Source organism: Pagrus pagrus (assembly GCF_965226575.1).
Source record: "Pagrus pagrus genome assembly, chromosome: 8".
NCBI classification, from domain to species: domain Eukaryota; kingdom Metazoa; phylum Chordata; class Actinopteri; order Spariformes; family Sparidae; genus Pagrus; species Pagrus pagrus.
This window is the reverse complement of record NC_140192.1, coordinates 16,048,564-16,075,265: the sequence shown is the minus strand read 5'-3', so window position 1 is coordinate 16,075,265 and position 26,702 is coordinate 16,048,564. Positions and strand designations below refer to the sequence as shown.

The following is a 26,702-nucleotide window of genomic DNA, read 5'->3' as shown; positions in this document are numbered from 1 at the left end:
AGAAGAGTTGAGGTCCGTGGTTTTGGAATAAGATGTTAAAGGTCATATTGATCACATTTTTATGTAGACAAATCCCTTTTTTAAAAAAAGGCTCCCATTTTTCATGAATTTCAGTAAACGATATGAGACTCTTTCTGTGCACATATGAGGCTCAAGTTTGTTAGTGAGCACTTTCTCCTTTGCCAAGATTAAGAGGAATGGAGAGATGGTCCCTAACCAGACAGTCTCAAGAGATCACCTTTCCAAAGTGCCTTTTATACTGATCAGTCCAACGTACACCTGCGAAATAAATCATGCTGTTTATTAAGGATCTTATGCCACACCAGCCAGGTGGATGGATTATCTTGGCAAATGAGATGTGCTCACTAACACAAATTTTAACAAATATATGCTCAACATTTAAGAGAAAAATGTATTTTGTGTTCACAGAGAAAGTCTCTGATATTTTATTTCACAACCAAAAACAACAATAATGTGTTGATATTCTCGAGTGTAACTGACTAACTTACTTTTCCAGGAGCACACTCAGTCCCGTCGAGAGGGGGTCCCTTCTTGGTTTTGCAGAAGTAAGGGTTGTCTGGATGACTGCACCACAGCTGTTTACATGGGTCGAATGTGCGAAACTGAAACATAAAAAAGAGGAAAAGCTAAGTGAGCTCATGTACTGTGTATGAAAATTAATAATAGTTTTTTTAAACTAATACAAAAAAAAAAATCCAGCTGTGAAATGCTTAAATGGTATTGATACAAATAAATCTGATGTTATAAAGTCTGATACAAGAGGAAGTTTTACTTAAAAGTATGTACGTATTTTACAGTCACACTCTGATCGACAGGTTTAGAGGTGTTCAGGGCTCCACTATCAGAGGTACTAAAGATGAAGGGATTATGAAAGCTTGCTGTGGGAACAGTTTATTGTTGGACCCTCTTTAGAGAAGTAGGTCAGACATTATCTACAGGATTAGAAGAGATTATCAGACCGATTTCAGAGAACTCAAAAATGGGTCTCTTACCTTCCTGGTGCATCCTCATACCTTAAGGCTTTGTGGACAACATGTGCCGTAAAATGACCCTTAAGACCTGTCAGGTTGAGATGTAGCTGATTTTACTACCATAGCCACAACCTGGTGCTAAACTATAAATCTGTGCTCTGCAAACTATTTGTTTTAAGAGTGCTGTAAGATTTTATAACTGTCTCAACCAAATACATTGGTTGTTGTTTTTTGAGCATCAACTCTTCATAAAATAGACAATTTGTTTGGATCTGCTTCCCTGATGTCCACATCCTATCTATCTTGACTTGATCACGTCTTCTGTCAAAATACTCCGCTATGCAGCTGATGCTTAATAGTAGAAACATTGCCGAGCAGAAACTTAACAAATTGGGGGCGGTTTGGCAATGGGCAATGTGATTAATTTGGTGACAAGTGAAGTTAAGACCGGGATCCAACATCGCCACCTTGTGGCCATTTATGAGATCTTTATGATGTGGTAACTTTTAAGACAAAGAAGCAAAAGTTTTGTTCAAGACAAGCTGTATGTTTTTACAAAAAAAACAACATAATTTTCACCTCAAAAAAATCTTTTCTACAATATCTGATGGGGGACACACCGGGGGTCAGTGTGTAGGATTTAGTGGCATCTGTTGGTGAGGTTGCAGATTGCAACCAACTAAATGGACCAAAGACAAGATAAAGGACTTTTAATATGTTCAATTAAAATGTAATGGTCTTTGACTGGCAGGTGTAGCAGATGATAACTTAAAACTGACATAGCTCCAGTCTGACTCACTTTAGGCTCACTTACACTGTTAACACAATTCATCCTTGATCAAATCTCTAATGACTCTGGATAAGATTGAAATACTCCCCATGGCCATCATCAGACAATCAGCATCATTATCTATTGTTAGCTGTAATCTGGCACCCTGCTGAATGTCTTGGAGTGTTTTCTAAGTAAATCTGTCATCAAAATCTGTATTAGATGTATTCAAGTACATTTCTTTCCATTTGTGCATTAAAATACTGGCATGACACCACTTCAAATGATCACTGATTGATATTGATAAAGAAACACTTCATCTCTCCAGCTCATTTCTTAGGATTTAATAGAAAGACGTAACGTACTTGAACTTAGAATTGTGCAGAGATTAATACGAGCCTCCGAGCATGTCTGGCGCAGCCTTCTGGATCAGTTGCTCAGGCGAGTGGCCTTTTGTTTCAGAGGCACACAAGGCAATTAGCTAGATTGAATGACTTCTTTCTATACGAACAAAAAACTTTGCAGCCGGTGACACAAAAAGAATCCAATTGGCTGTGATAAACAATTGCTGTGAAGGGGCTCCCATCACTCCCAACTGCAGCTCTGGTTCTCTGTTGTTTACGTGGGGTTCAAACAGAGGAGTCTGGGAAGCTGCCTTCACAAAGAGAACCTGAATACATGAGGTCTGCTTCCAGGTATTCATCAAGAGACGCACATACATTCAGAAATTCTTTAAAAGTGCCAGGTGCTGTCTCATTCTTAATTCTTTCATTCGACACACGTTATTTGAAGTTCGGACGACAAGCGACGAAAGCAGATTTTTTTCACTCTTTTTTCAAAAAAGAAGAATTTGGAAATAAAACAACAAGGAGTCTTTTGTCTTTGTAGTCCGCATGGGTCTGGTGCTTTTATGTACATGTGTGTAGGATTGACTTTGTTCATGAAAATATCCCCTTTTTTTCCAAGTATTCAGAGTCAGCAGCTGAGGCTTTTCCAGCACAGAGGATAGGCTGCTCCTGAATTTTTAAAAAGTTGAGGAGTATATAGTGATGCATTGGACATATTTCAAGAATCTATCCAACAAAATCCAGGGAGATGCCATCATCAGGTTTATGAGGCAGAAGAGCAAACAAGTTAGTTTTTAAGTAAGTTCCTCCCGCCATTAGTTCAATTTGCAAAAGTGCTCAGAAAAACTAAAGGAGAGCAGTGTGACTGCCAGTTTTAGTAGAGTAATCCCAGTAGAAGGAGATCATTGCTGTTACACAGTGATCTCCAGCAGCTTCCAGGGTATTTCTGGTAATAGTCTGCCGATAGAGAATGAACGATTGGAAAGATTTAAGATTAGGGTTGGACAACAAACTGAATTAAGCAAATAACAGACATTATGCATTACGCTCTTTCCATCCTAAATTGACTGAAATGGCACTTTTTAAGCAAATAAACCAACAACAGTCAGAACAGCCAACCAATCAGTCCACCGTCTGGTATCTTTATGTGGTTATAATGGAGCATTGTGGTGGTTCACATCTACATCGTATCTCTAAATGTCCTATAAACATTCAGAGCTTATTCTAGCTCCACACAGCAACCCTGACCTTTGCATCCACGCTGCTACACCACAGCCTGCTGTCAGCACACGCTAAAGCAACCATTTATGAACCAGACGAACATGCAGAAATTGGCCACAAAGTTCCTGAAATCAAATTGCTCTCTGTGCTGTGAGATATAAATGGCAATACATTGTGCATCCTGTGTGATTTGACAAATCCTTGAGTCACTTGAGCCTTCTGCCTGGTAATTCTTTGAGGTTGGTTTTGCAAACACAAAGTTAGCCTTTTGAGTAAAGGCAGCTTTATCTACTGACCTTGGCAATAAATGCACTTTGTTAAAGTATTTTTTAGGAGTATTTATTCCAGCTCAGAGTCTGTAAGATGTGTTATGGTCATTAGTGGAAGGCACATTTACTATAGTGCTGTTTGTAAGAACAGTAGTTCAGTACAGTGAATCTACTGTACTCAAATATTTTCATTCTATGCTTCTTCATACTTCTGCTCTACATTTAAAGCCGCTGTAGGTGTTATTTCCTTATTAAAATAAGTGTTAAATGGCTCATGTCTCTCCTCCCCCTGCTCCTCTAGTAAAAGAGAGAACACATGTTCTGGTATCCCTGGTACCTCTTGTTCTGGTTCTTGTTTCTTATTTAGCAACATTAGGATTCATTTTGTGTGGATAAATGCTCTACTATGTTCACCGGGGAGCTGTGAACTCCTATTTCATGCTGGGTGAGTGGCCTACAGTGGGTTATCAGAGACTTTTCACCAAAAACAACGGCAATAAGAGCAGAGAAATCAAACAAAATAATTATGGGCTGGAAAACCCAAACAATGAGCCGAAAGATGCTGGAATGCTGTGTAGAACTGAGGAGAGCTGCAGGGTCAGGGGATAATTCTCTGTGGGTTCATCATTATGAGCAACTACTCTTACATACAGTACATTTCAAGAAGGCTTTTGATGCGTTTTATGTATGTAATCTAAAAATAGACTACAACAGCGTTGAAAAGAGGATGTTAATACTGGTAATGGATACTGGAGTGAAGAAAAATGTAATTATCCTTCCTTGGCAGTGGCTTGTCTTATCAGTTTTTGTGTTGGTGGATCAAAAACTAACCTTCAAAGTATGAGCAAGGACAGCCAACTGCAACAAAAGCCCTCTGGGTTGACTGAATGTACAGCAGGTTGTGATTAAACATCAGATGAAGCCGTCTGACCTCCTGATTCTTTTATATGTGGAAATCAAACAGTGCAGCCTTCGTCCCCAGTGAGGCAGTGTAACAAACGTCGAAATCAAAAATGCTTTCAAAGAAATTCTGACCTTGATTTACAGTCAAGAGCTTTACTCTTCAAGTAAAGGTTTAAGTCAGACCCCCCCGCCTCTAGGTCTCTGCCCGGTCCGCACAGTATAAACACATTCTCTGCTTAAATTTAATTCCAGGATGACTCATTCGCCTGCAGGTTTTGGAGGGTTTTTGAAAATGATGAATGACAGCAACGGGCCTTGATGAAAGGGCGTGGTGTTTTGTGCCTGGCTTGATCAACAGCATCATCAAATCAATTATTCATCAGGTGCTGCAATTTCTGAATTTTGAAACTCACGTTTGTAGGCTGCACTCTGTTTTGGAACAAAGACTTTCCACTAATTAGAAAGTCATAGAGCAACAGTTTCAACTATTCACCATTCAACCAATCCAAGTCACAAAGTATTTTGACTAAACAAAAAGCTTTAAAACTTTCCCCAAAGTCTAAAAGGAAATAAGAAATAGTACTTTTCTGGCGTTTTGCAGGCTGGAAAAGGAATTTTTATCTGTCATGACGTGACCGGTGAAAAACGAAGAAAAGCTGAACTGAAGATAAGAACATTTATGCACAGAACTAGCCAGACAGCAGGTGTGACTGTGTTTAAATAAGCACATGTCTGAAGTTATAACTAATCTAGCACTTGATTCTGCTCGTATGAGTCTGCTGATATGTAAAAGAAATTTTCTCAGGGGGCTGATAACATCTCCTGCACGTCCTTCTGCAAAAAACTCACCAGAACTTTCGCCTTGCTCACCTCAAGTATCATTTCTACAGCCAGAGATAGTTTCAGCTGGACGATATCTTATTTTTCTTGCTATTTGAGAGTAAATTAAGTTTCTATAGATTCCATCTTTTCCATCTTTCTCTGCTGAGCTTCACTTATGGACGTATTTCCGTGATGGGGCTCACACTTTGCAGGTAGCGTCCGTCCACTAAATGGAAGCCCTGGGGGCTGTACTCACTGAAGTGCAGATCTTATAGCCCACTCCAAAGTCAAATCGACACTGCTCATCCATCGAGTAGTTGATGCCAGGTAGCTCAGGAAGCTGCGGCCAGTCGTGTTTGAAGGGGTCATCCAAGAGACAGTCATATGTGCTGTCAGGAAATGAAAAAAGAGGCGACAAAGGTGTCAAAAACTGAACAGAGACTCCTAATAAAGATTTTAACTTAATGTTTTTAATGGATTTGTAACCTGGGGCCTTTATTAACCTCAATGGTGGCCAGACCTTTAGTTTTAAACAGACTTATAATAGAGCCAAACAATCTGGACAGGTTATAGACAGGTTTGGCTGCATGTGTTGGGTTGAGCTGCAGTAAGTCCCCTGATTCTTTTCATGGCGAGTTGCACAGTTTATCTCTGCCCAGAGTCAGCAAGACATCTGTGCCTTTTGTTTGTGTCAAATTATTTTAATCATCCTATAAATTTCACCACAGCAGCAGCAATGCAACACTTTATCTTGTATGATCCTACATTATCATAGTGCAGTAAGACTTTTCATATGATACTATACATTGATTTTTTTTCTGTATGGTGATTGATTGCACATTGTCATCTCATTTAATGCAACCTAGTTGTGTGGTGACCACGCTCTGCTGAGCTTATCACAAATTGATTCCTTTACAGCTGACTGACAACCTCGATGCCTGGGAACCGAACGTAGGCCATGGATGCATGAGCTGAGGCTCAGACGGGCTCTCAGTGTCCTCGCTCAGTGCTTAGTTAAAGGAACATTCTGTATTTCACAGCTTCAGTTACTTTAGCTGCTGGATAATGATGTACATTTCCTCAGAAGATGTACAGTAGAGTTTTGAGTAGAGTTTGTTTTTAATGCGGCCTGTTTGGATGTGAGGTGCTTTTGATGTACCCTTTACTGCACATGTAAGCAAAGACAAATTTATCAAATCTCGTTCACCTACAAATCCTTGAAAAAATGCAACATTCAGCACAACCTGTGTACATGAAGTTGAGCTACTGCTAAAAGTTTTCCTAACATTTTCTAGCACTGAAACAACCCATTTGAATGGACGTGTGGCCTTGCACTCCATGTGAGACTTTCAGCGTCATTCTATGACTCTGGCTCCGACATTGTTCACCAGTGCTATTAAGCAGTAAAGACAGACTTGTAGTCAAACAAAGTCAATCATAGATCTGCATTCCTGCTCTTTTATGCGACTTATTATTAAAGCATCTTTGTTAACTGAAAACATGAACTCACTGGATGTATCTCTTCAGCTCCTGTCCGCTGCACATGGACCAGTGGTATCGATGGAAGGCCGCCTGCACCAGAGGAGCCATAACACTCCCCATCGCTGTTTCGTCCCCGCAGCGGTTGCCTTGACCGTCATGCTCCATGCCCAACCTGCTCGACCAGGGACAGACAGGATACAAGCAAATGATTACAAATCTGCAGGATGTCAAGATCAATCTTCACAGAGTTTTGATCAAATAAGCAGCTTTTAGACTATTGGACCATAATACACAATCTTTTTTATGGACAGAAGAGGAAAAAATTGGCAGACCCTGTCATAAAGATCTCCATCGATCATAAAGATCCCGTAAAGGGCGCTTTTGTCCCGAGTGAAAGAAAGATGCATTACATATTTTTAATACTATTTTCTTGATGAATGGTAATGAGGTAAAGTACGTTTTTTGTGGATATGTAAAATCAATTACTGTAAAATGACGAGGGTGTAAAAAGTAAGCTTTGTTTTAGTGTCGTACCCCCAGACAGCAGCTTCTCTCCTCAGGCTGAGAGACTCCTCAATTCATCCTCAGCACTCCACTATAAACTAATCTGATAATAATGATTCCAGGTGATATTAAGAATAATTATAAAAACTATTCAGAAATAGCCAATCTTCTCATAGTAGTATGTTTACATAAAGATTTATGATCATTTTTCCATTTTAATTATCTTCCCTCTTTTTTCTCAAAAGTTTTTCCATCATTTTCAGTCGGCCGTCTGTACAAAAAGAACAAAACTGTTCACTGGAGGAAGTGAAGGACAAACAAACGTTTTGACTCTCTGTACGAAACTCTCTGTACGATTGGAAAGGGATGATGTTTTGGTTTGTTGTTCTCCACGTGACAGTGTCTCATTATACGGCAGGTGTTACACCTGCTCAGACATCAGTCCAGAGGAAACATCACAATCAATTCATAACAAAGATGGGATTTTGGGAACATGACGTTTGCCTGTTTACAGAAAATGATCAACATGTGTTGTAAATATTCCTGGTATGTTGCTTTCACACCTGTAGTTTGGTTCAGTTGTTAGCCTAAGGGCCTAAACCGTAAACAGTTGAATCCTGTGTTACGATGGACCCACATGTGAACATTACATTTAGATTACATCTATACTGAATACATAGTGTATTATTGGAACTAGTGTGCCATGGAGTTTAGTACAGCTATGACAGGAGAGACTTCTGCTGGATGGGAGCAGAGTACAAAATGTGACCAGGGTTATGTGCAATGCAAGTGATGACTCTTTTATTGAGATACGAGAGGCTGGGGGTTGGGAGACCGATGATAACGCTGTACTTTACTGCAGCTGATGTGTTCATTTATCTCCTCTATTGTCACAAAGCTCACAAAGTGATAACAGATCATGAGCGTCATTAGTCCAGACTGCAAGTGGACCTCATATATCATAAATAACACCAGACAGGTGTTATGGAAATATTACAGGGGCATATTCACTGTCAAAACTGTTTTTTGTCCATTAAAGCATGTAAACTTATTTTAGTAGTAACCCAAAAAAAAATTATCAGCCTGAGCATGAGCGTAATGTGTCTCCTTTTAACTTACTCTACTTTACTTCAATGATTTCCCTATTTCTTCAGTGATAAATATTATATCTATGATTGTTGAAATTATATTTATAATCTAGTTAATACCACCAGTGTAAACACCTGCGAGAGGAGAGGATACAATGCCCAGAAAGTGACTTCTCATAAAGACATTTTGTGCTCTGATACAGACTTGCAAAACAGAAATGATTAGATTCCTATTCAGCCAGGAGATATCATGCAAAATTCAACACTCATGAATAACCAACATTGACATTCTGATCTGTATTTGTGAGAATGTTTTTCTGCAGAACTTCTTTTAAACATTTCAAATGTAGACAAATGATGCAGTGCAACACTTCAGCTCTGAGCTGTTAGTGGATTATGAGGTGGAGGCCATAAAATCTTCCTCATGGTCTTCTTCACTTCAAATTCATTAAGAGCAGCTACTCACAGTGAGTCTAAAAAACTGAAATAGCTGCAGAGGCAAATGTAGAAATGTTGAAACAGCAAAGAGTTCAAATTGAGTTGAATCAAATGTCATGTGTCATTTTTTTAAAAAAGTATTCCTTTAGAAATTTTGTGCCTTCATCTAGGAGTTGACAATAGAGAGATGATTGAAGATGATTTGCGACAAAGGTTTCCAGCTGGAGCTGAACCAATGTCACAGTCACCATTTCTTATTTGCCAATCTCAAGAAGGCAGGTCTCGCCAAAGAGAAGATGAGTAGAAGAAGAAGAGACTGAAAACTCTTTAAAACTCTTTTTGCTGAGACATACGATAACCCTGAAGTTCAGCTCTGTTTTTCGATTTTATTAAGTTGCTGCATCCTCTTGTTTATTTATTGTACGTCACCCAGCCACCTTAGCGCCACCTGCCACACTGTAGTTAACTGCTGTTAATGGTCACGACATCTGCTTACGTTTTTTCCTTCAGACCCGAGCAAACGCCATCCACTGATGATGACTGGGATATTGTTTAAAGTTTCAGAGAAAGCTAATTAGTAGACCCGTACACTGTTTCCAGGGTCAGGAATGAACTTTCATACTTCAAAATGTCTAAATAAAACAGAGATAAAGCATCAATAATACAAAACTTAAGTAAGCTCAATCCCTTCAAACTTTGAAATGAAGGAACATTTCCGATGAATTTCTTGATCTTCGTCTCGGCTTTGAAGGAAAAAGGAGGCTTCGGATAGAATTTAGAGGATAAAACCAACAGAAGAGCATTTCATACGGATTCTGAAGAAACTGTGCTGGACACGTACGCAGAGTACTGATATCTGCTGCCGCCATGTTCTTGAGAATAGACATTTTCTTATTATGAGAAACTGAACCCAACGAACTTTGTTTGTCAGATGAATATGCAAGGTTGCTTATGTAACTTATTAATACCAGACAACTTACAATGCACTGCCTTGAATCGCTACAAAGAGTTAGTTTAGGAAGAAAATAGACGGTGAATTTAGTTTTTGAGCTTTTACTGTGTGGTTCCTTTGGGCTTTAGCAATCATTACGCAGATGTTGCTTTAATTTCTATAATCTATAAAACACCAAGTGAACATAAAGAAAGAAGTTTTGTATTTGAAACTACATTTGTAGATTATTAGAGTTTTTATAATGATATATCATTTTTTCTAATCACCATACATTTTGGATTACTACTGATGCATTTCTGTTGTTCTCTAATGTTCAACACACAGTCTGATTGAACAGAGAACAATAACAACAAAAGGTTGCACAGCAGCTGATGTGTCCATTACGCACTGCTGTACATCCTGTGCTGTCCCTAATCTGAATGAGGTCATGCATTTAACATACAGTGAGCATCAATAGCAGCCTGTGTCGGCAGATGAGGCGTCAATACTGTGTGTTCCAATGTCACAAGTTCCTGTTCACTTATTTAAGGCATGCATGAAATGTTTAAGCGTTTGTGCAGCTGCGGCATCGGCTTGTAAAATTATTACACATAATTATACATAATGCTCTGTATAATTAAATCAGTTGAACATTTACATTGTGTGTAGGAGTCAGTTGAACTTAACTGTTGTAGTTTGTTACATATTTTTTGTTTTTGGTCTATTTAGTGCTTTCACTGGGGCGTTTTTGGCATGGGAGCAGACAATCCTACAGTCACATTTTATCAACAATACTGATATTTAAACATGTACTGCCTCTGGCAGAAAGATTGTCAACATCAGAGAAGAAAGGGGTTGTTTTGGATGACGAGCAGTGCATTTGAACCCATCCAACCTGTTTGGACCGACAGAGCACAGAACTACAGCTGGACGAGGCGAGGTGGACTAACGCTGATGCTTGCTGCTCACACACAGTTTAAGTTGATGGACTGTTTCCTCAAACTTTTGATGTAAAGATGCCACCCACATTATCTTGTCCATCTTGTTTGCATATGTATATAAATATGTATATTTGTATATAAATTACTGTATATATGTTGTGTAATTTGTGTAGCATGAAATGAACCCAAACAAGGGCAAAGTATGCTTGTAACAAAGCAGGTCGTGCTACGTGGTATATGGCCGAGTCTGAAGGAAAGAGTATTCAGACTTGAAGGTTAGATGGAAAGCAGGCCATAATAGCCTCCTCACTGCTGCATCACAAGAAAAACTTCTTTGTTGTGCTGTTGCAATGAAATTGTATGTCTTTTCTCCTTCATACAAGCAAATTGTGACAGAGGTAGTGTGGTAAAGGATGCAAACTTAGAACTTGGGAAAGTTTAAATCTAATTCATTGGACTACCATACACATATAAAACAATTATCAATGCATCTGAATGCCTCACAATAATTGAATTCTATGCATAATTATTTTTTTCTCACTGAATCTTTGCTCAGAGAGAGAGAGAGCCAAGATGGCACTTGTCACGACAGATGTAACACTTCTGTTGTGACTATAGATTTAATGTTGTTTTGATCTCAGCTGGCAACTTCTATGCATCTCTAAATGGTGCAAACCTGTGTAAACCAGACTGTGGACACGCCTCGTCTGGCTGGACTGACTTTTAAAGAAACAGGTTTACACCGAGGCTTACATACTGTAACAGAGCTCAGAGCGAAACACATGAAACACATGTTTACATCCGTTATGTTTCACCTTCCAATAGGTTCAGCTGTAAGGAGCGCACTGCCTGGTCTTATAAAGTTGTAACCGGTGATCATAATTTGGAGAATTGGGTTTTAAATGTACGATTTACAAGAAAGAATCATGATGCACCTAAAAATGACGTTTCCCCCCCACTCATTCCTCTCACCCTGCCAATCTCTGAGCTAAGTGGATGTGCTCATTGGTTTTGGAAAGCTAACAAAATCCTTGACATCTGACAAGTGTGGGGGATTCAACTACCAGGAGTGCTCTTAAGCATACTGATGCCCTAAAACTGAATACTGACAAGCTATGAAAAGTGTCATAATTTGAACAGGTTTTCTCTTTTTGAAACTTTTTAGATGACCATGCTACAGTATAAACAACAAAACACTGAAACACTTAAATAATCCACTCTGTTTCAGGTCGTGGGGTTCAGAACCTCTCACATATCAGACCACTTTATCAGGTGTCGTCGTGTCATATGGTGATGAAAACATCTTTTTTAAACAAAAGGACAAGTGCACACTCAGACTTAACAGAATGTGCAGTGTGGGTGAATACCAGACATCTTGCTCATGACTTCCTCTTTGTTTGGTTTTCTCAGTGCATCTCTTCAATGTTACCCTGTCTGTCTGATATCTGACTGCCGTTAATTAAATCAACTTCTCCTTGGACTTTCATTTTGCTGTGACAAAGATCCCCTGTGAGCCTCTGTTAAATGTATTGTAGTGGCATAATAACATAAGATTGTAAGGATGTACTGTGTATGTGTTTATATAGACAAACTGAAAGTAATTGGGCCTTATTTTTACTGTGAGTTACATCTGAAACATTTTCTCTTTCTGGATCCATGGTTACATGATTCATTTGATTATGGTTACCAAGAAACAAGGGGTGGTTTCACTTGATTATACACTCAGGCTGCCCCATTCTCCCCACCAGATTTACACTGTATGCCTGATCAAATAATGATCTGACACTAGGTTATAAAGTTTTCCACGAGGTCACATTAAATATCCTAACCATGGCAACGGATTAATTGAAAACATGATTTCTGTACTTCATATTCTGTGGTAGTGCTCACTAACAGTGACAGTGGGAGTCTAGTGAGGAAACAAGGGGATCCTGCAGCTCTACAGGCTCATCTCATCACCCCAATATAACTATTATGAACTTTTTGCATGATATATATATATATATATACACACAGATATTCAGGATGGATTGTAAAACCTTCTCAGCATTAGACAGCTGTGTCTGTACAGCACAGCTCCTGGTTACCAAACTGTTTCATATGATTCTTTGCCTGGGACGGTCTATTGATCCCTGAAGATGAAACCGTATGCTCACTTGTCTCCAGGGGAAGCCACAAAGCAACAACCGTGAAGTTGGAGGATTCTGTGTCTCGCTCTGGGACATTTCATAAGGACAGATCCTTGCTGTCTCAGCTTGTTTACTCTGTGAAAGACAGCTTCCCTTTTCGCTACATCACCGTCCTCCGTCCCTTTCTACTAATTGAATTTTCAACAAGCTTTAAAAAAATTTGCTTCAGCAAATTAAGACTGTTAGATTCGACCCTGGAGACGGTGGTCGAATCAGCTGACTGATCATTTTAAACCTAATTTAAGCAGAAATGGAGGTTGTTTAGGTAAAGGCAACAACTCCAATGATCCCACTCTACTTCATCAAAGTAGGTCTTTGTCTGTAAGATGTATTCAAAGGTCAGAAAATGGAGAGCAGATATAAAAACAAACAGTCAATGAATCCTTGTGCTTTTAGACATATGCTCAATAAATAAACCATGAAATTCAACAAAGGCTAATATGTTCACTGTCAGAGTGCTAAAGGCCAATCTGCTCAAAGGTCTCTCTTGCCACTTAACATAGAGATCAAGGGGAAAAAATGCCCCAGGAAGATGCACTTGCAGACTGACACTGTTTTTTTATATGGAAAGACAACAATCTCCCTCGCACATAACATAGAGTCACCCTGGCGAGAGGAACGTGTGTGTTTAGATTCAAACACCGACAAAGTCAAAGAAGGAAGAACATATCAAGAACCTACACATGTCCGGTCTCGTGAGCCACAACGAAGGCTGAGGAGAAGCCGTCTTCATGGTTGAGAGTGCAGCTTCGGACTGGGTGGCACATCCCTGTGACCGGAGCGTAACCTGAAGAACAACATGGAAGAAGGATGAATGTTGTTGTCAAAAACTGAGTGAAATGAGTGTGTTTACTTGTGCTTTCGTGTCCTGGTTATAATCTTTTTTTTTTTTACATCTCTAAAGACTATCCACCACACTGAGGAATATATGTTTGTACCAAAACTGTGCTTATACTGAGTCTCTACAGTGTTTTGGTGTCATTTACAGACTTACTGCCTCTGTTCTCTGCTGTCAGTCTATGTAGGAGCTCCTCACACACAGCTAAGGGACGGGGACTTCATGGTGCATTCAAGTGCACCTGATACACCAAATTAGAAAGTGTCCTGTCCAATTTACATCATCAGTTCTCACAGATTTTCTTTAATAACCAAGCAAAATAGGTATTGTAACTGATATATCCCTAACTGAATGTGTGGTTGGACATATGACACACTTTGACTTTGACACCAGAGACTCAGGTTGAAAGACTTCTCATGTGTTGTTAGATTTAAACTTTTAAAACACTTACATAGTTAGGGTCAGGGAAAGTGGTGGCTTTGGTTACATATTGTGTTTTAAATCAGGATTTGGCTTCTTCAGTATTCAACCAAGACAACAAGAACAGTACTCATGCTTCAGTTACCAGGAGAATGTGGGGAAAACAACTTAAATACACTGGCAGTGATCACAGATTCGTTCGGTGTATCTTGTTTTACTGCAGTGATCAACTCACTGAAAACGACAGTGGCTTGTATTTTTTTAAAAACTATGTCCTTGTAACTTTGGAAAATCAACAGACTTTGCAGTTTTTTAGTGAAAATACTACTACTAACGAAATGTCCCTAATATCTGGGGATTATTCAGAGAAACTGGGACATTGTGTCTACAAAAAGATGTTGCTGCTAAATTTAAATCGTAAATTTCCAATGAACGAGCCCCACAAAAGAAACCCCATTCCCCTACATTGGAGTGACAGCAGAAGTTTCACAGGCAGATATCTCGAAATTTAACACATAAAACTGACAGTACCCATGTGGCTGAAAAGCATTTGAGGTAGGGGCGAACTTATTCTTTAAGTAGGACAGATATGTGCATATTTCTGTCTGTTGTGCATGTTTCAGTGTGTCACATGTATATAAGGATTGCGACAATGCATGTGATGATGAGCTCTGCAACACAGCAGAAAACAGATAATACAAACAAAGGACAAGGGAGAGGCACAGTGGGAGATTCAGCAGGGAGATCTTCTATGTTTGTCACCTTCATGATTATTAATTATGACTGAAATTCATATTTTTCCTGCTTCTTATTTGCATGATGTTGCATAAGCCATGCAAATACATTGTTGACATTAATAACTGAGTGCATGAAAGCAGCAGATGGTAGCACTGATGAACCTTAACTGTGCCAAAATTAGAATAAACATGTGCTTCCTCATTTAGTCCCTGCTCTGCGCGGCTGTCTTGCCACTTTACTGACAGTTACACACTTGTAGCTGTAACATAACGATTAACCCTCTTTGGCACCAAATCCCAAATGCTGATAGATTTAACAAGAAGTGAACAACACACCGCCAGGCAAAGACACACACTAGTGAGTTTAGAATATACATGGTGCCAGTAATTATGGCCTCTCCTGACTTTGAAATAAATCACTTATCGTGACATACAAACTGCAAATTAAACTGGACTTTTCATCATTTCTCATTCTGAGAGGGTTTTTGCTTTGTTTTCAAAGAGTCATCTATTATCATGGCATAATAAAGAATGAAAGTATGAAACCTGAGTGAATCATGAAGATCTGCAAAAAAATAATAAAAAAATTAAATTGAAGCTAAATGTAACTGTCTGTTTTTAAGAGACTAAGATAGTTCATGTTAAGTTTCTTGTAGTCTAATTGAAAAATCCATCCACATCATTACCAATTTATGACTTAATTACGCCTTAGACGATATATCTATTACACAAATTATATTTCTTTTAAAGTTATTAATCATTAAAATAACTCTGTCTCTACCAGAAATTAAAAAAACTGGAGCTGAAATTTCATTAAAGAACGAACCAAAACAGAGAAAGAAACTGACATTCAAGTCAAATTAAAAAAACATGCAATATTGAATAAAGACTGAAAGAGAATTGACTCTGCTCTGTGGGATTCGGGAGGGAACACTCGCTCAAACACTCTCACCAATGCCTCGGACAAACATAATTGACTGCTCATGCATTATGCCTCCCCATGGGTGTAATTTACCTTGGGATTTAGTTATCTAAATCTAGTTTTGTACCCCTTGTATTTAGAGTTTGGGTCACTCTCTAAACAGTGCCCTCTTTCGGTCCAGCTGTCATAATCTAGACGAGAAAACTCTCACGAGAGTTTATAAATATCCAGATTAGTTCATCTGATTGCACCCTTTATCGTCACAATGCACTCACACCAAAAACTGCAGCAGACCGCAACCAGGAAATCAGTTTTAAGGCCAACTGGGGATTCATTTTGCTGTGCCATATTATGCAACCACTGTGTGTCGTTCAGAAGTAATGGTGCACTAATAATACAATAATCAAGAACATATCCATATCCTTAATGGAAGAACAACTATGCTGACCAATTTAATTATTACATGAGCTCATTTTAGTAGATAAGAGCTCATATGCTCGCCCTAGAGCCTACAACCACCAATAAGTTACATTGTGTACAAACAAATAAATAATTCAGTGTGTTCAAACTCCTATAGATAAATGATGGAAGCAGTTACGGCTTCTGACAGTTTGGGAAAAAAATCAACTCATAACCTTTCAAAAGAGCCCCAAACCATGCATGTACTCCAAACTGTTCAACAACTGCTTTGAATTTACTTTGGGCTAGACTGGGACAGGCCTTTAAGGATAATTTTACATACATGAATTTACATACATCTCCAGGGATTAGAACAAAGGTTAAGGTTTAAAGGTTTCATGATATCTTGAATGTTCCTCAACATGAAACAGTGATGAACTGAAAATGAACTCTTCAAATATTGAGACAGGTCCTAGGAAAACATGTTGTTTTTTTCGTCAGTTCCACATGACAGATTGGTTTAAATATTATGATACCGATGAGCCTCAGCTGGCGTTGCTATGGTGAAAGAGCAAGTCAGGCCTGAACCAAATTTATAAATCTCAGCTCTATAGTTGCTACATGTGACCTAAAATTGACCCGGAATCCGAGGATGTATCCCTTAAATGAACAAATGAACTGACTTCTGCTTGCTGTCAGCAGTGTGGCCTACATACCAAAATATTATGCTAGGTAATTGGACATTTCTTACTAAAATGTCCCTTGACAGTCATGAAACAGGCAGATATTTTCTAACACAGCGGCTATCTTTTGCACTTATGACTCAGCCAGCAGAGTTTCATGACCATCCTCGCCCTCGATGTCCAAATGCCTGCCATCTACAAATGTTAATGCAGAAAAATGACTGGACTTCTGGAACCTTTTTGCATCTAAAATGTCTCCTTGCACTTCATAGTATACATATATATAATTGTGCAAGCAAATGTCATTTTGCTCATTTTTAATGAAGATTTTGGGAGCATTTTATTCACCTGAGTGACCTGTTTTATTTTCAAGCACATTTTCATAGTTCAAATAGACATTTCCTACCTGGTGTAATGTGATACTTCACTTTTAAGCCAATAATCCATTGCTGAAAACTGTCAGAGCATCAGTCCTACCTCTTAAGCAAAGCTTCAATATCTTGAATGACAAAACTAGGATGAGCATTTTCTGCAGCCCCGTCGGCGGAATAAACAGTGTAAACCACAGGTACGTTAAATTGTGTCCTAAGCGCTGAATCATGGTTTCAAGCTTGAAACCACTAAATATTTTTAACGAGAGGTTGGGACTTTCTTCAGCTGTGTTTGTAGCAACAAAACCAGATGTACAGTATTTGAATTTTTAACGAGATGTTGGGACAATTTCCAGCTGTGTTTGTGGAGACAGAAATAGGTATTTTAAGCCAAAACATGATCTTTTTTTCTAAACCTAACCAAGTGGTTTTAGTGCCTAAACCAAACCAGACCATAAACACAGCATTGCCATAACTTAAATTTGAAGATTAAAGTAAAATTGCAACATAACGAAAATATAAACATATTTGTGATTGGCAAAAAAAAGTACACTGCCTTTTACTGGCAATTTGGGTTTCTGCTGTAATATTGTTAACACGTATTTATCATTTACACGTGAACCAAACAATTGTTGGGCTTTTTTGGAGAGGACTGTCTCTAGTGTGATAAGAAAAGTGTGAAGGGTATCTGATGTTTATTACGTCTTAAGGCAGATTTACTGAAGGCTTAGGAAATGCAGGATCACAACCTTGACAGACGGTCCAGCGTAATGTCGAGGGAATAGGTTTTGTTTGTTTTGATGGTGTTTGATGGGTTAGATTTGCTATCTAGGGAAGGCAGACCTGGCGCTTCGGTTTCATCTTCATCAGCAACTGTTTCTTTCGACCTCTTATTGTCTGTTCACTGTCCGTGGGGTGAAATCTGGTCAATTTCTTTGTTTATTTCAGCCTGTGAAAATGACTCAGTTTCAAAACATGTCACACACAGAGACAAGCTTAATGACAGCGTGCTTACAGCATGGCTCTGTGCTTAATACAATCTAACAATGGCCCTAGGGAAGACTGCAGAGAAGTGATTGTAAGATGTTTTCCCCAGACAGCATTGAGATAATTCTTCCTTTGATGAGTGAAGTCCTACAGGAAGCCATGAAGCCAATCATACTTTAATATCCTTGATGGCATCATTGAAATCTCAGCGCTGCTTGGTGTGGGAATTTGATTTATATAAAACCAAAAGTGGGAAGCCATTGGTTTATTTATCCTAATAGTTTTCATCTTGAAATCCCATTTTATTAATTTTTTAATCTTTAATTAAAATAATTCTTTAATAATTAATGCATTTAGTACGGCACACCCTGGGTCTCCATTAAAAAAAAGCATTAAACACTGCTTTTGACAATTTATTCGCCTCACATAGCAAATTCTCACATGCTCTTTTTGTTTATTCTAGTTACCACTAAGAACAGTGATACACCTGACAGACAGAAATAGCACGTGTTGGCATCAAAAATCAAGCCCACTGTACCGTAAGTGACTGCAGGCAATAAGACATTGGTTTAATGGTAAAATGTCTCAATGCAGCTTTGAACTCGGTTCAATTACAGAGTATCTCCACAGGGAATAGACCACTAAAAGACAGTGTCCCCTGGCGTTTATAAAGTTCAGGAGTCACCAGCTGATCTTCTCACTGCTGCTTCAATTCTCCTGTGCACAGTGTGAAACAGATGCATCTCTTGCTGTAGATCAAAAATGAACAAACACTGACCTTTCTCTATTTGTGTCAGGCCTAGCAGGGGGAGGAAATAACTCGCACATCCCTTTTGTATTTTTCTTAATGTAATCCCTTTCATATGAAGCGAGAGCAGAGTGAAGATGAAACACATACAAGGTTTTGTCTGTATGGAAAGTATAGCACCACATTATACCACTTGCAGTACGCTGGCATGTACTGATTATTAATAACGCATGAAGTGTCAGCTTGTGTCCCTGAAATCTTTCAGTGTATTGCTCGTGGGATCAAACCAACTGGAAAACACAGATACAATCTTTTATCACAGTATTTCATTATACTATATCGCCATTGACTGAAGTTGAGAAAAGCAGATGTTGATGCATAAAATAACCAGATATGAATGTCCCATCTGTTTCTTCATGAATAAAATAGCCACCTCAAAAAGAGAATCTGACTTTATTTGTATTGTAGGATGGTGTATTTCCTCTCCTTTTTGTAAAAGGATAATCCAGTGTGAGTTCAGAGGGGAACTAGGAGCACCCTTCGTTAGCATTTACAGAATTCAACCAGCTGCCACTGGGATTTCACTCAGTTGGGAACTACCCTAAGCAAAAAAATGTAAATGTAATCACAAGGATATGGTGGTCAGTCTTCCTATCTACTGGTAAAATCAAGAAGGTCTGCTATACTTGAGTCGCACTGGAGGCTAATGCAGCTTCAAAAATACAATCAAAGCATATGATTCCACTACCAGATCTAGTTTAGCCATTCCTGGATGAAACTGAATACAGTATCTCAGATTTCAGGACTGGGCATGATGGTGAATACTGGGTTTGTGATCATTTAAGCCTCAGCTGCATCGCAGCACCGTGTGTACCTTATCTATTTTACACATGAACAAGCTGAAAGCATGAAACCACATGTACTGCACAGGCTGTCTTTAGCCAAAAAAACAGCAGAACATTTTCATTTGCTGTTTTTTTTTATATTTTACACTCCCACTCTGTAAATGAAGTGTCATGGACTGACATGTAGACTGTTTACTGGTCTGAGCCTCAGCTGTACTGCATGTATGTATCTATTTAGTGCTAATTAGCAGATTTTAGCATGCCAACACACTAAACTAAGACATATTATTGCAAACATACCTGCTAAACATCAGCATACTACCATTATCATTGTGAGCTAGTTGGCATGCTGATTTCAGCAATTTTTATTTCTATATTATACACATGTTGTGTTTAAATCTCCTGAGTGTATCACATCATATATGATAATAACACATCTACTCCACCGTGAGTTATGTTATTTTTCCTATAAACTTTCAGTCCTCTTAGCTTTTACTGAAGTTTACATTTTCAACTGAGTGTGTGCTTCAGTCCAGAGTGTGAAAAAGATTCCTCTGCCAGTCGAAACGTTGAATACACACACACACACTAACATCAGGACCACCGCACACCCTACACAACAATAACAAACACACAGGAGACTCCATTATCATCCGATGGCGCCATTAAACGGCTGTGAAACCAGCTGCTTTTGTTTCTTGAGTCAAAACATATCAGATTCCAGTCTATTTAACTTCAAATTCATCGACAATGTCTACAGCGATTTACCTCCTCTTGCGTTTATCTTAGATACAACTCAGTCTTCCAGCTGTGGTATTTTGTGTTTTAAGGAGTTTCTTTGTTAAGTTTCCTGTAAATGGCTCAAAATATGTTGTCGTTCTGAACAAAGAGCACTGCAGACCTGGAAAACTTTTATTTTATTGATATACTTATTGGCACAGCTTTTAGTGGGCCAAACAAAGCAGTAGCAACTAAATAAACTCAGCTAAAACTTGGCTGTTGTTAAAGCACCCCAATAACTCTGTCATAATGCCACTGCATCAGTGAGGTCTACAAAAGCTTTGGTCTCGTCAGGTAATGTAGAACATGTCTGGTACACGCCTGTATACTGCAGATAAATCCCTTCTGATTGGTCTCCACAAAAAGGACGTAATTAGCGGATTAGCCAAAGTGCACAGTCGTCTCTTCCAAGTGAAAAATACATGCAGCTGCTGCTCAAAGGGGCAAATAAAAAAGACATAAAGCAAGATGAATGGCCTTCTGAATGGACTTTTCGTCACTCTCATTGTTTCAGTTTGGCTGCTGTAGAGAAAATAAGAGGTGGGGCGAGCAGTCAATTTCAGGCAGACAGTGCAGATTGCCTTCAGCTTCAAGCCTTTCCAATCATAAGAAAAGAAATTAAGAGTAGGTGCCAAATATGAAACACAAAGGACATTGGGGTGGTACCTATACACGACCGGTCATGCTGTTTGAGCTCGATATTGGTGATAAAGAGGCTTGCTGATTGTTCCGGCCTCTTTTTCATGGCTTGGTATTATTGTGATATTGCAGACTCATCAACAACAATAATGAGACGGATTACAGGACTGAAGTGGAACATCTAACAGCATGGTGTGTGGGTAATAATCTCATACTGAACATCAAGAAGACCAAGGAGATTATTGTGGACCCCCGCAAAAAGAGACAAAACAGCCACCTTCCACTCTCTATCGGCAGCGAGGCGGTGGAGAGGGTGGCACACTTCAAATTCCTGGGAGTGACCATCACTGAGGACCTGTCCTGGGGCATCAACACCGCCTCAGCAGTAGGAAAGGCCCAGCAACGGCTCTACTACCTGAGGCAACTGAAGAATGCCGGGATCCAGAAACAGCTGATGGTGAACTTCTACAACTGTGCCATCAGCAGTGTTCTGACGTACGGTTTCCTTGTGTGGTTCTCCAGCTGCACTAAGGCCGAACAGCAGGCACTCCAGCGGGTGGTAAAAACAGCGGGGAAAATCATGGGGACCATTCTACCAGAGATCAGTACCATCTACACCTCCCGCTGTCTGAAGAGAGTGCGTAACATCCTGCATGACCAACACCACCCAGCCCATCACCTGTTCCACCTGCTGCCCTCAGGTAGAAGGTACAGGGCCTTATCTGCCAGAACCACCAGAATGGCCCACAGCCTGTACCCTCAGGCAGTGAGGCTGCTGAACAGTGCCCCCCTCCTCTCTCTCCCCCCCTCACATGGACAGTAACCACACTCCATCTTACAATAACTGTGAACTGGTCTCTGCATTGCTGCAGCACACACCATACTACCTCTGACAATGTACTCTGGCGCCCCTTGTGTTTTTGTCCTTCTTTCGTGTACATGACATGCCCGTGGGATTCTGCACCATTGCACATCTTGCACTTTTTGCACTATGCACTTTTTCACTATGTAAGGTTGTATGCTCCAACGGAATTTCGTTGTTATTTATGGCAATGACAAATAAAGGATTGATTGATTGATTGATTGATTGATTGATTGATTGTTTTTCTGTGTTTTACCTTGTGCAACTGGGGCACATAGAACTGTTACAGCTGCAGTCAGGGAGAATCTGCACAGTTTACAAATGAGACCTGTGTCTTACTGTGTCATTTCTCGAAAACAGCTCGTTAAATGTACAACATGAAATCTACATAATAGTTCAACTTTTAACATAAAGACAGGCCGTGCAATCCCTTAAAATTAGTCGAGGGCAGTCTGAGCCTCCCACGACCATTAATGTCAAGAATAAACCAAAGAATCAGTCCTGATTAACAAGTTGCAAATTTTGGAAGACAGGGTGTTTTACTGCCATGTAGTATGTTGAATAATCTCCTGCAGCTGTATTCAGATCACACGCCAGGGGCAGGTCAAAATGCCGAAGGCAACAGCAAAGCTTTATTGGAACCACTGTGTCCTCCGGGGCCTTACCCTGCATCCCTGTAGGGCCGAAGCCTTGGCGAGTGAGGAAAATCGCATGGTCGTGGTGTTCGGCGTGATCAGGGTCGCCTTTCTGTTGCACAAAGGCCCAGCGGCACACATTCTCCAGGCTCCGTGATGGGTTACCTCTTTCAATGAGGTTGATGGACTGACAAGCAAGACAGAGAGAGAGAGAGAGAGAGGGAGAGAGATATGCTTACAAATGAACCGTGACTGTTTGAATGAATGCTTTAGTATACGTTAGTATTCTGTCAGCAGCCCAAAATTGAACAGATAGTTTTCCTGATTGGAATGGGTAGTGCTCACTGTAGACACAGAACAAACACGGGTGATAATAGTTGGATGTCAGACTGAATTTCTTCTCTACAATCTATACGAAAACTAAGGTGAGTATAAATGAGATCAACTCATCCGGGGTACTTTGACCTTGCATCACGTCCCGCCTACCTTTATTAAACGTCCAGGTTTTTTTTTTTGTCATCTAAAATCTTTTTTGTCATTAAGACTTTCTATGTTACTGTTTTATAATCTGTCTATTGGACTTTATTGTAAACAATTCACATCGCTGTGGTGAGGCAGAACCACCGTCTCTGTTTTGACAGCTGTTTATGCTTCATTTCGTGACCGTTGTTTACTACGAGCTGAGAGGAGGTGAAAACAGGTCTGTTTAGCTCCACTTCCAATGGTACTTTACGCTGTTTACAAGGTTCATTATTAGAAAGCAGGTCAGCTCAATTTATGTGTATCATCCACATTAAAACAGCCTCTTCTCCTGGTAGTCAGTCGAGTAGACGGACCGGTAAACCAAACTCCATTATAAAAGCAGGTGTTTTATAGTAGGGCCTTATTTTTTCACACTAGAAACTGTAGTTACAATTTCACAAAGGCATCGTACCATCACAGATTACTGTGCATACTTTCTGCATGCAAATGTGCATTTTCACAGTATGTTTTGCAGAGAGCGAGAGTAGCTGGCCCCTGCAATCTGCACACATTCACTTCCCTATTTAGCATCACTGCTCCATTATTAATGGCTGTGGATGTGTCCAGGAGTTTGAAAGAAAACACTTTTCTGAAGCTTTATGGGAGAACTAATGAATACAGCGACGAGGAGGAGCATCTTATCATCGAGCTCTTGTTCTTCTGAGACCTGGTTGCCATACTAAAAAAATTACAAAAAGGAGTCTAAATAAGCATCTAAATGATAGAGGCTGGAGTTTGTGCAATCGCAGGCTTTGAAGAAAAAAGGCGATTTTTGTTTGATATACTTGTGTGTGTGCGGATGCATAGCTGGCTGTTTGCAACAAATACAAACACGCTGTGGGCATAATGTTTACAATCTATCTAGAATGTTACCTTCCTTTCTTTCTTAAATATGGGGTTACAATAATATGATATTAAACTGAATTTCCTCAGAAACTAAAGGTCAGGCGAGCTAACATCACCAGTATACAATTACAGATTTCTTTGCATATTTTCTACATTCAAACAGAATGTTTCAGAGAGAGCGAGAGTGGCTGACCCCTGCAATCTGCATACATTCACTTCCCTATTTAGCATCACTGCTCCATTATTAATGGCTATGGATGTGTCACCAGCATGCTACACGAGTATGAAATAACAACCCTTGTGAAGCTTTTACACACATACAGTATTTGATGGTATTGGTATTATTGTGATTAGGGCTCGCAGACTACTTTTAATTGCAGGCATGAGACTATTAAAGCATGAGAACATTTAAAAACATTAAAAATGAGTTCAAGCGTTGAAGGCTGAAGGTAGTCCCCCCAATCTCAGCATTCATTCCAGTACGAGCAGACCAATTACACTGTAAGCATTTTGATGAGATCTTTTTTCTCTTTTCTGTTTATGCCAGCAAAATATCATTTACTTTATTTTTTGAAAATCAAATCAACTTCCATAGTTAAGAAAACTATTCATGTACGGTATCAACATTTTTGATTTGCAGCTGTGATTTCTTCAAAGCTCTGACTTGACTTATTTTGATCATCATGAAGCTCTGGAGTAAACTTCCACCTGACAGTTAAGATACAGGTCTTAACGGTGCGTTCATGTGCTGTCGGAATTATCTGAAAAACAGTTTTCCAACTGGTAAAATTCACATGAATGCTGTGCTGGAACAAGTCGGAAAGTCTGTGAAAATATTGGTTGCCGATTTGACGTCATATGACGCTGAAACATCGTGGACGAAAGTAAACATTGGGTTGATGGCAAGAATTTTTTACTAAAGGTCATGTATTTTATAGTCATCGTTAAGGTTGGGCCAATGAACGGTGCCATTGTCCATTGCTGATTGCTGACAGCCATGGACTACTAATCCCTGACCATTGTAACATCGTGATTTAAAAGACGCCCCACCAGAGAGCACAATTTTCACTGTAGACATCGTCATATGCCAGTTTGGCAAACATCGCCCAACCCTAGTCACTGTATCACTTCCTTCGCACTTCCTTGTCAGTCAAATACTGGAAACAGCTGTCAACGTGTTGTTGTTGTACTCTGAGAGATTAATGTTGCTCCCACGTTCCAACATGACATACATGAACGCAACAAAGTCAGAAGAACGACTTCCCAATTTGGGAAATGGGATTATCTGAGGAATGCAGCATTATTTCCCAGAATATTTCCAAACATTGTCATCTCCTTAAAAACATAGAATGAGTTTAAGAAAGGTGGTTGTGATAAGATGTTTTTATTTTCTTTTTACAATAACCATGTCCCTCGCTCGTAAGTTTATCTGTGATTTTAAAGAATTTACTTCCAGGCTTTTCTTTTCCTTCTCAGCTTTATATTTTCTCTTGCTCCCTCTTTCTCCTGTGCTGTCCATTTTTCCTTAACTCTTAATTCATGTTGTTTTGATTTGTATGTGGCTGTGACCAATGATGTGTGATAACAGACGGAAAATATAGGTTATAGGTACAGGTTAAGTGCAGTCAGGGAGCTGAGAGTCGTCAGTTCTGACTGTTGCTGCCCCTTGCTGTTTCCTCTTTGTTTCCTCTAGACAATTTAATGCCTTGCAGAAGCGTTGATACTGTTTCGGGTTCTGGCGCTGTTTATTTGTCTGTTTGCCACTGATGATGGGTTGGTGCTTTGCCTCTGGTTTAGAGCCAGCACACAGGGCACACAACAAATTGCTGTGTACAGACTTTCGGTGGGGGGGGGAGCATTTGTGCTGGGTGCTTGGTCGACTTTTAAACAGAAAAAGGCTCGACATCCAACACAAATCACAAAGTGTGTGTGTGTGTATGTGTCTGTGTGTGCTTGCTGGTTTAAATGATTCACAGATGAATCACTAAGGAAAATTATCCCCGGCTGCAGCTTTGTTATGAAGACTGTTTGACTGTTTCAGAGCAGAGATGTCAGTTTGCTTTTTGTGATGTGATCAAAATCAAAAGTGTGAAGGAGCCGTTTTCCATCTCTCGGCTGCAGCACAGTCCTCTCCCACACAGCGTGCACTCTCTCTCTCTCTCTGGGGCAAATTCTGCCTCGACTGATCTTCTATCATTAGTAATCGACTGTGAAACTCACCTTGGCGTACCCCAGCATGATCATCCTCACCAGGACCACGTTGATGTGGACTCCAAGCGACTCGTCGTGGTAAATCTCATTGACCTGAGAAGCAAGCGATTTATCAGTCAGAGGACTATCAGTAACACACACGTTTAAATACAACAAACAAACAAACAAATAAATAAATAAATAACATTCTTTTAAGGTATCTGTATCATTGACGTTACACCCCCTATCTTGTTAATTCTGGCCTTCTGCTTTCCACTCATCAGAGGAAGAGAGCGCGAGAAACAGAACGGTCTTTACAAATCACTCCATGAATGACCGTAATCACAGAGCAGTGCAATCACTATTCTGGGTCTTCACGCAC

General features: G+C 39.6%; 1 protein-coding gene across 1 annotated transcript in view; it reads right to left on the bottom strand.

Moving 5' to 3' along the window:
- The window catches only part of adamts3 (ADAM metallopeptidase with thrombospondin type 1 motif, 3), a 123,929-nt gene that overhangs the window by 32,572 nt on the left and 64,655 nt on the right, over positions 1–26,702 (bottom strand). The window contains exons 6-11 of the mRNA XM_084360176.1: positions 26,351–26,434; positions 22,793–22,949; positions 13,578–13,683; positions 6,834–6,977; positions 5,580–5,712; positions 510–623 (exon numbers count right to left, since the gene is read on the bottom strand). Coding sequence (XP_084216302.1) covers positions 510–623; positions 5,580–5,712; positions 6,834–6,977; positions 13,578–13,683; positions 22,793–22,949; positions 26,351–26,434 — 738 coding nt within the window. The remainder of the gene's footprint in view (positions 1–509; positions 624–5,579; positions 5,713–6,833; positions 6,978–13,577; positions 13,684–22,792; positions 22,950–26,350; positions 26,435–26,702) is intronic.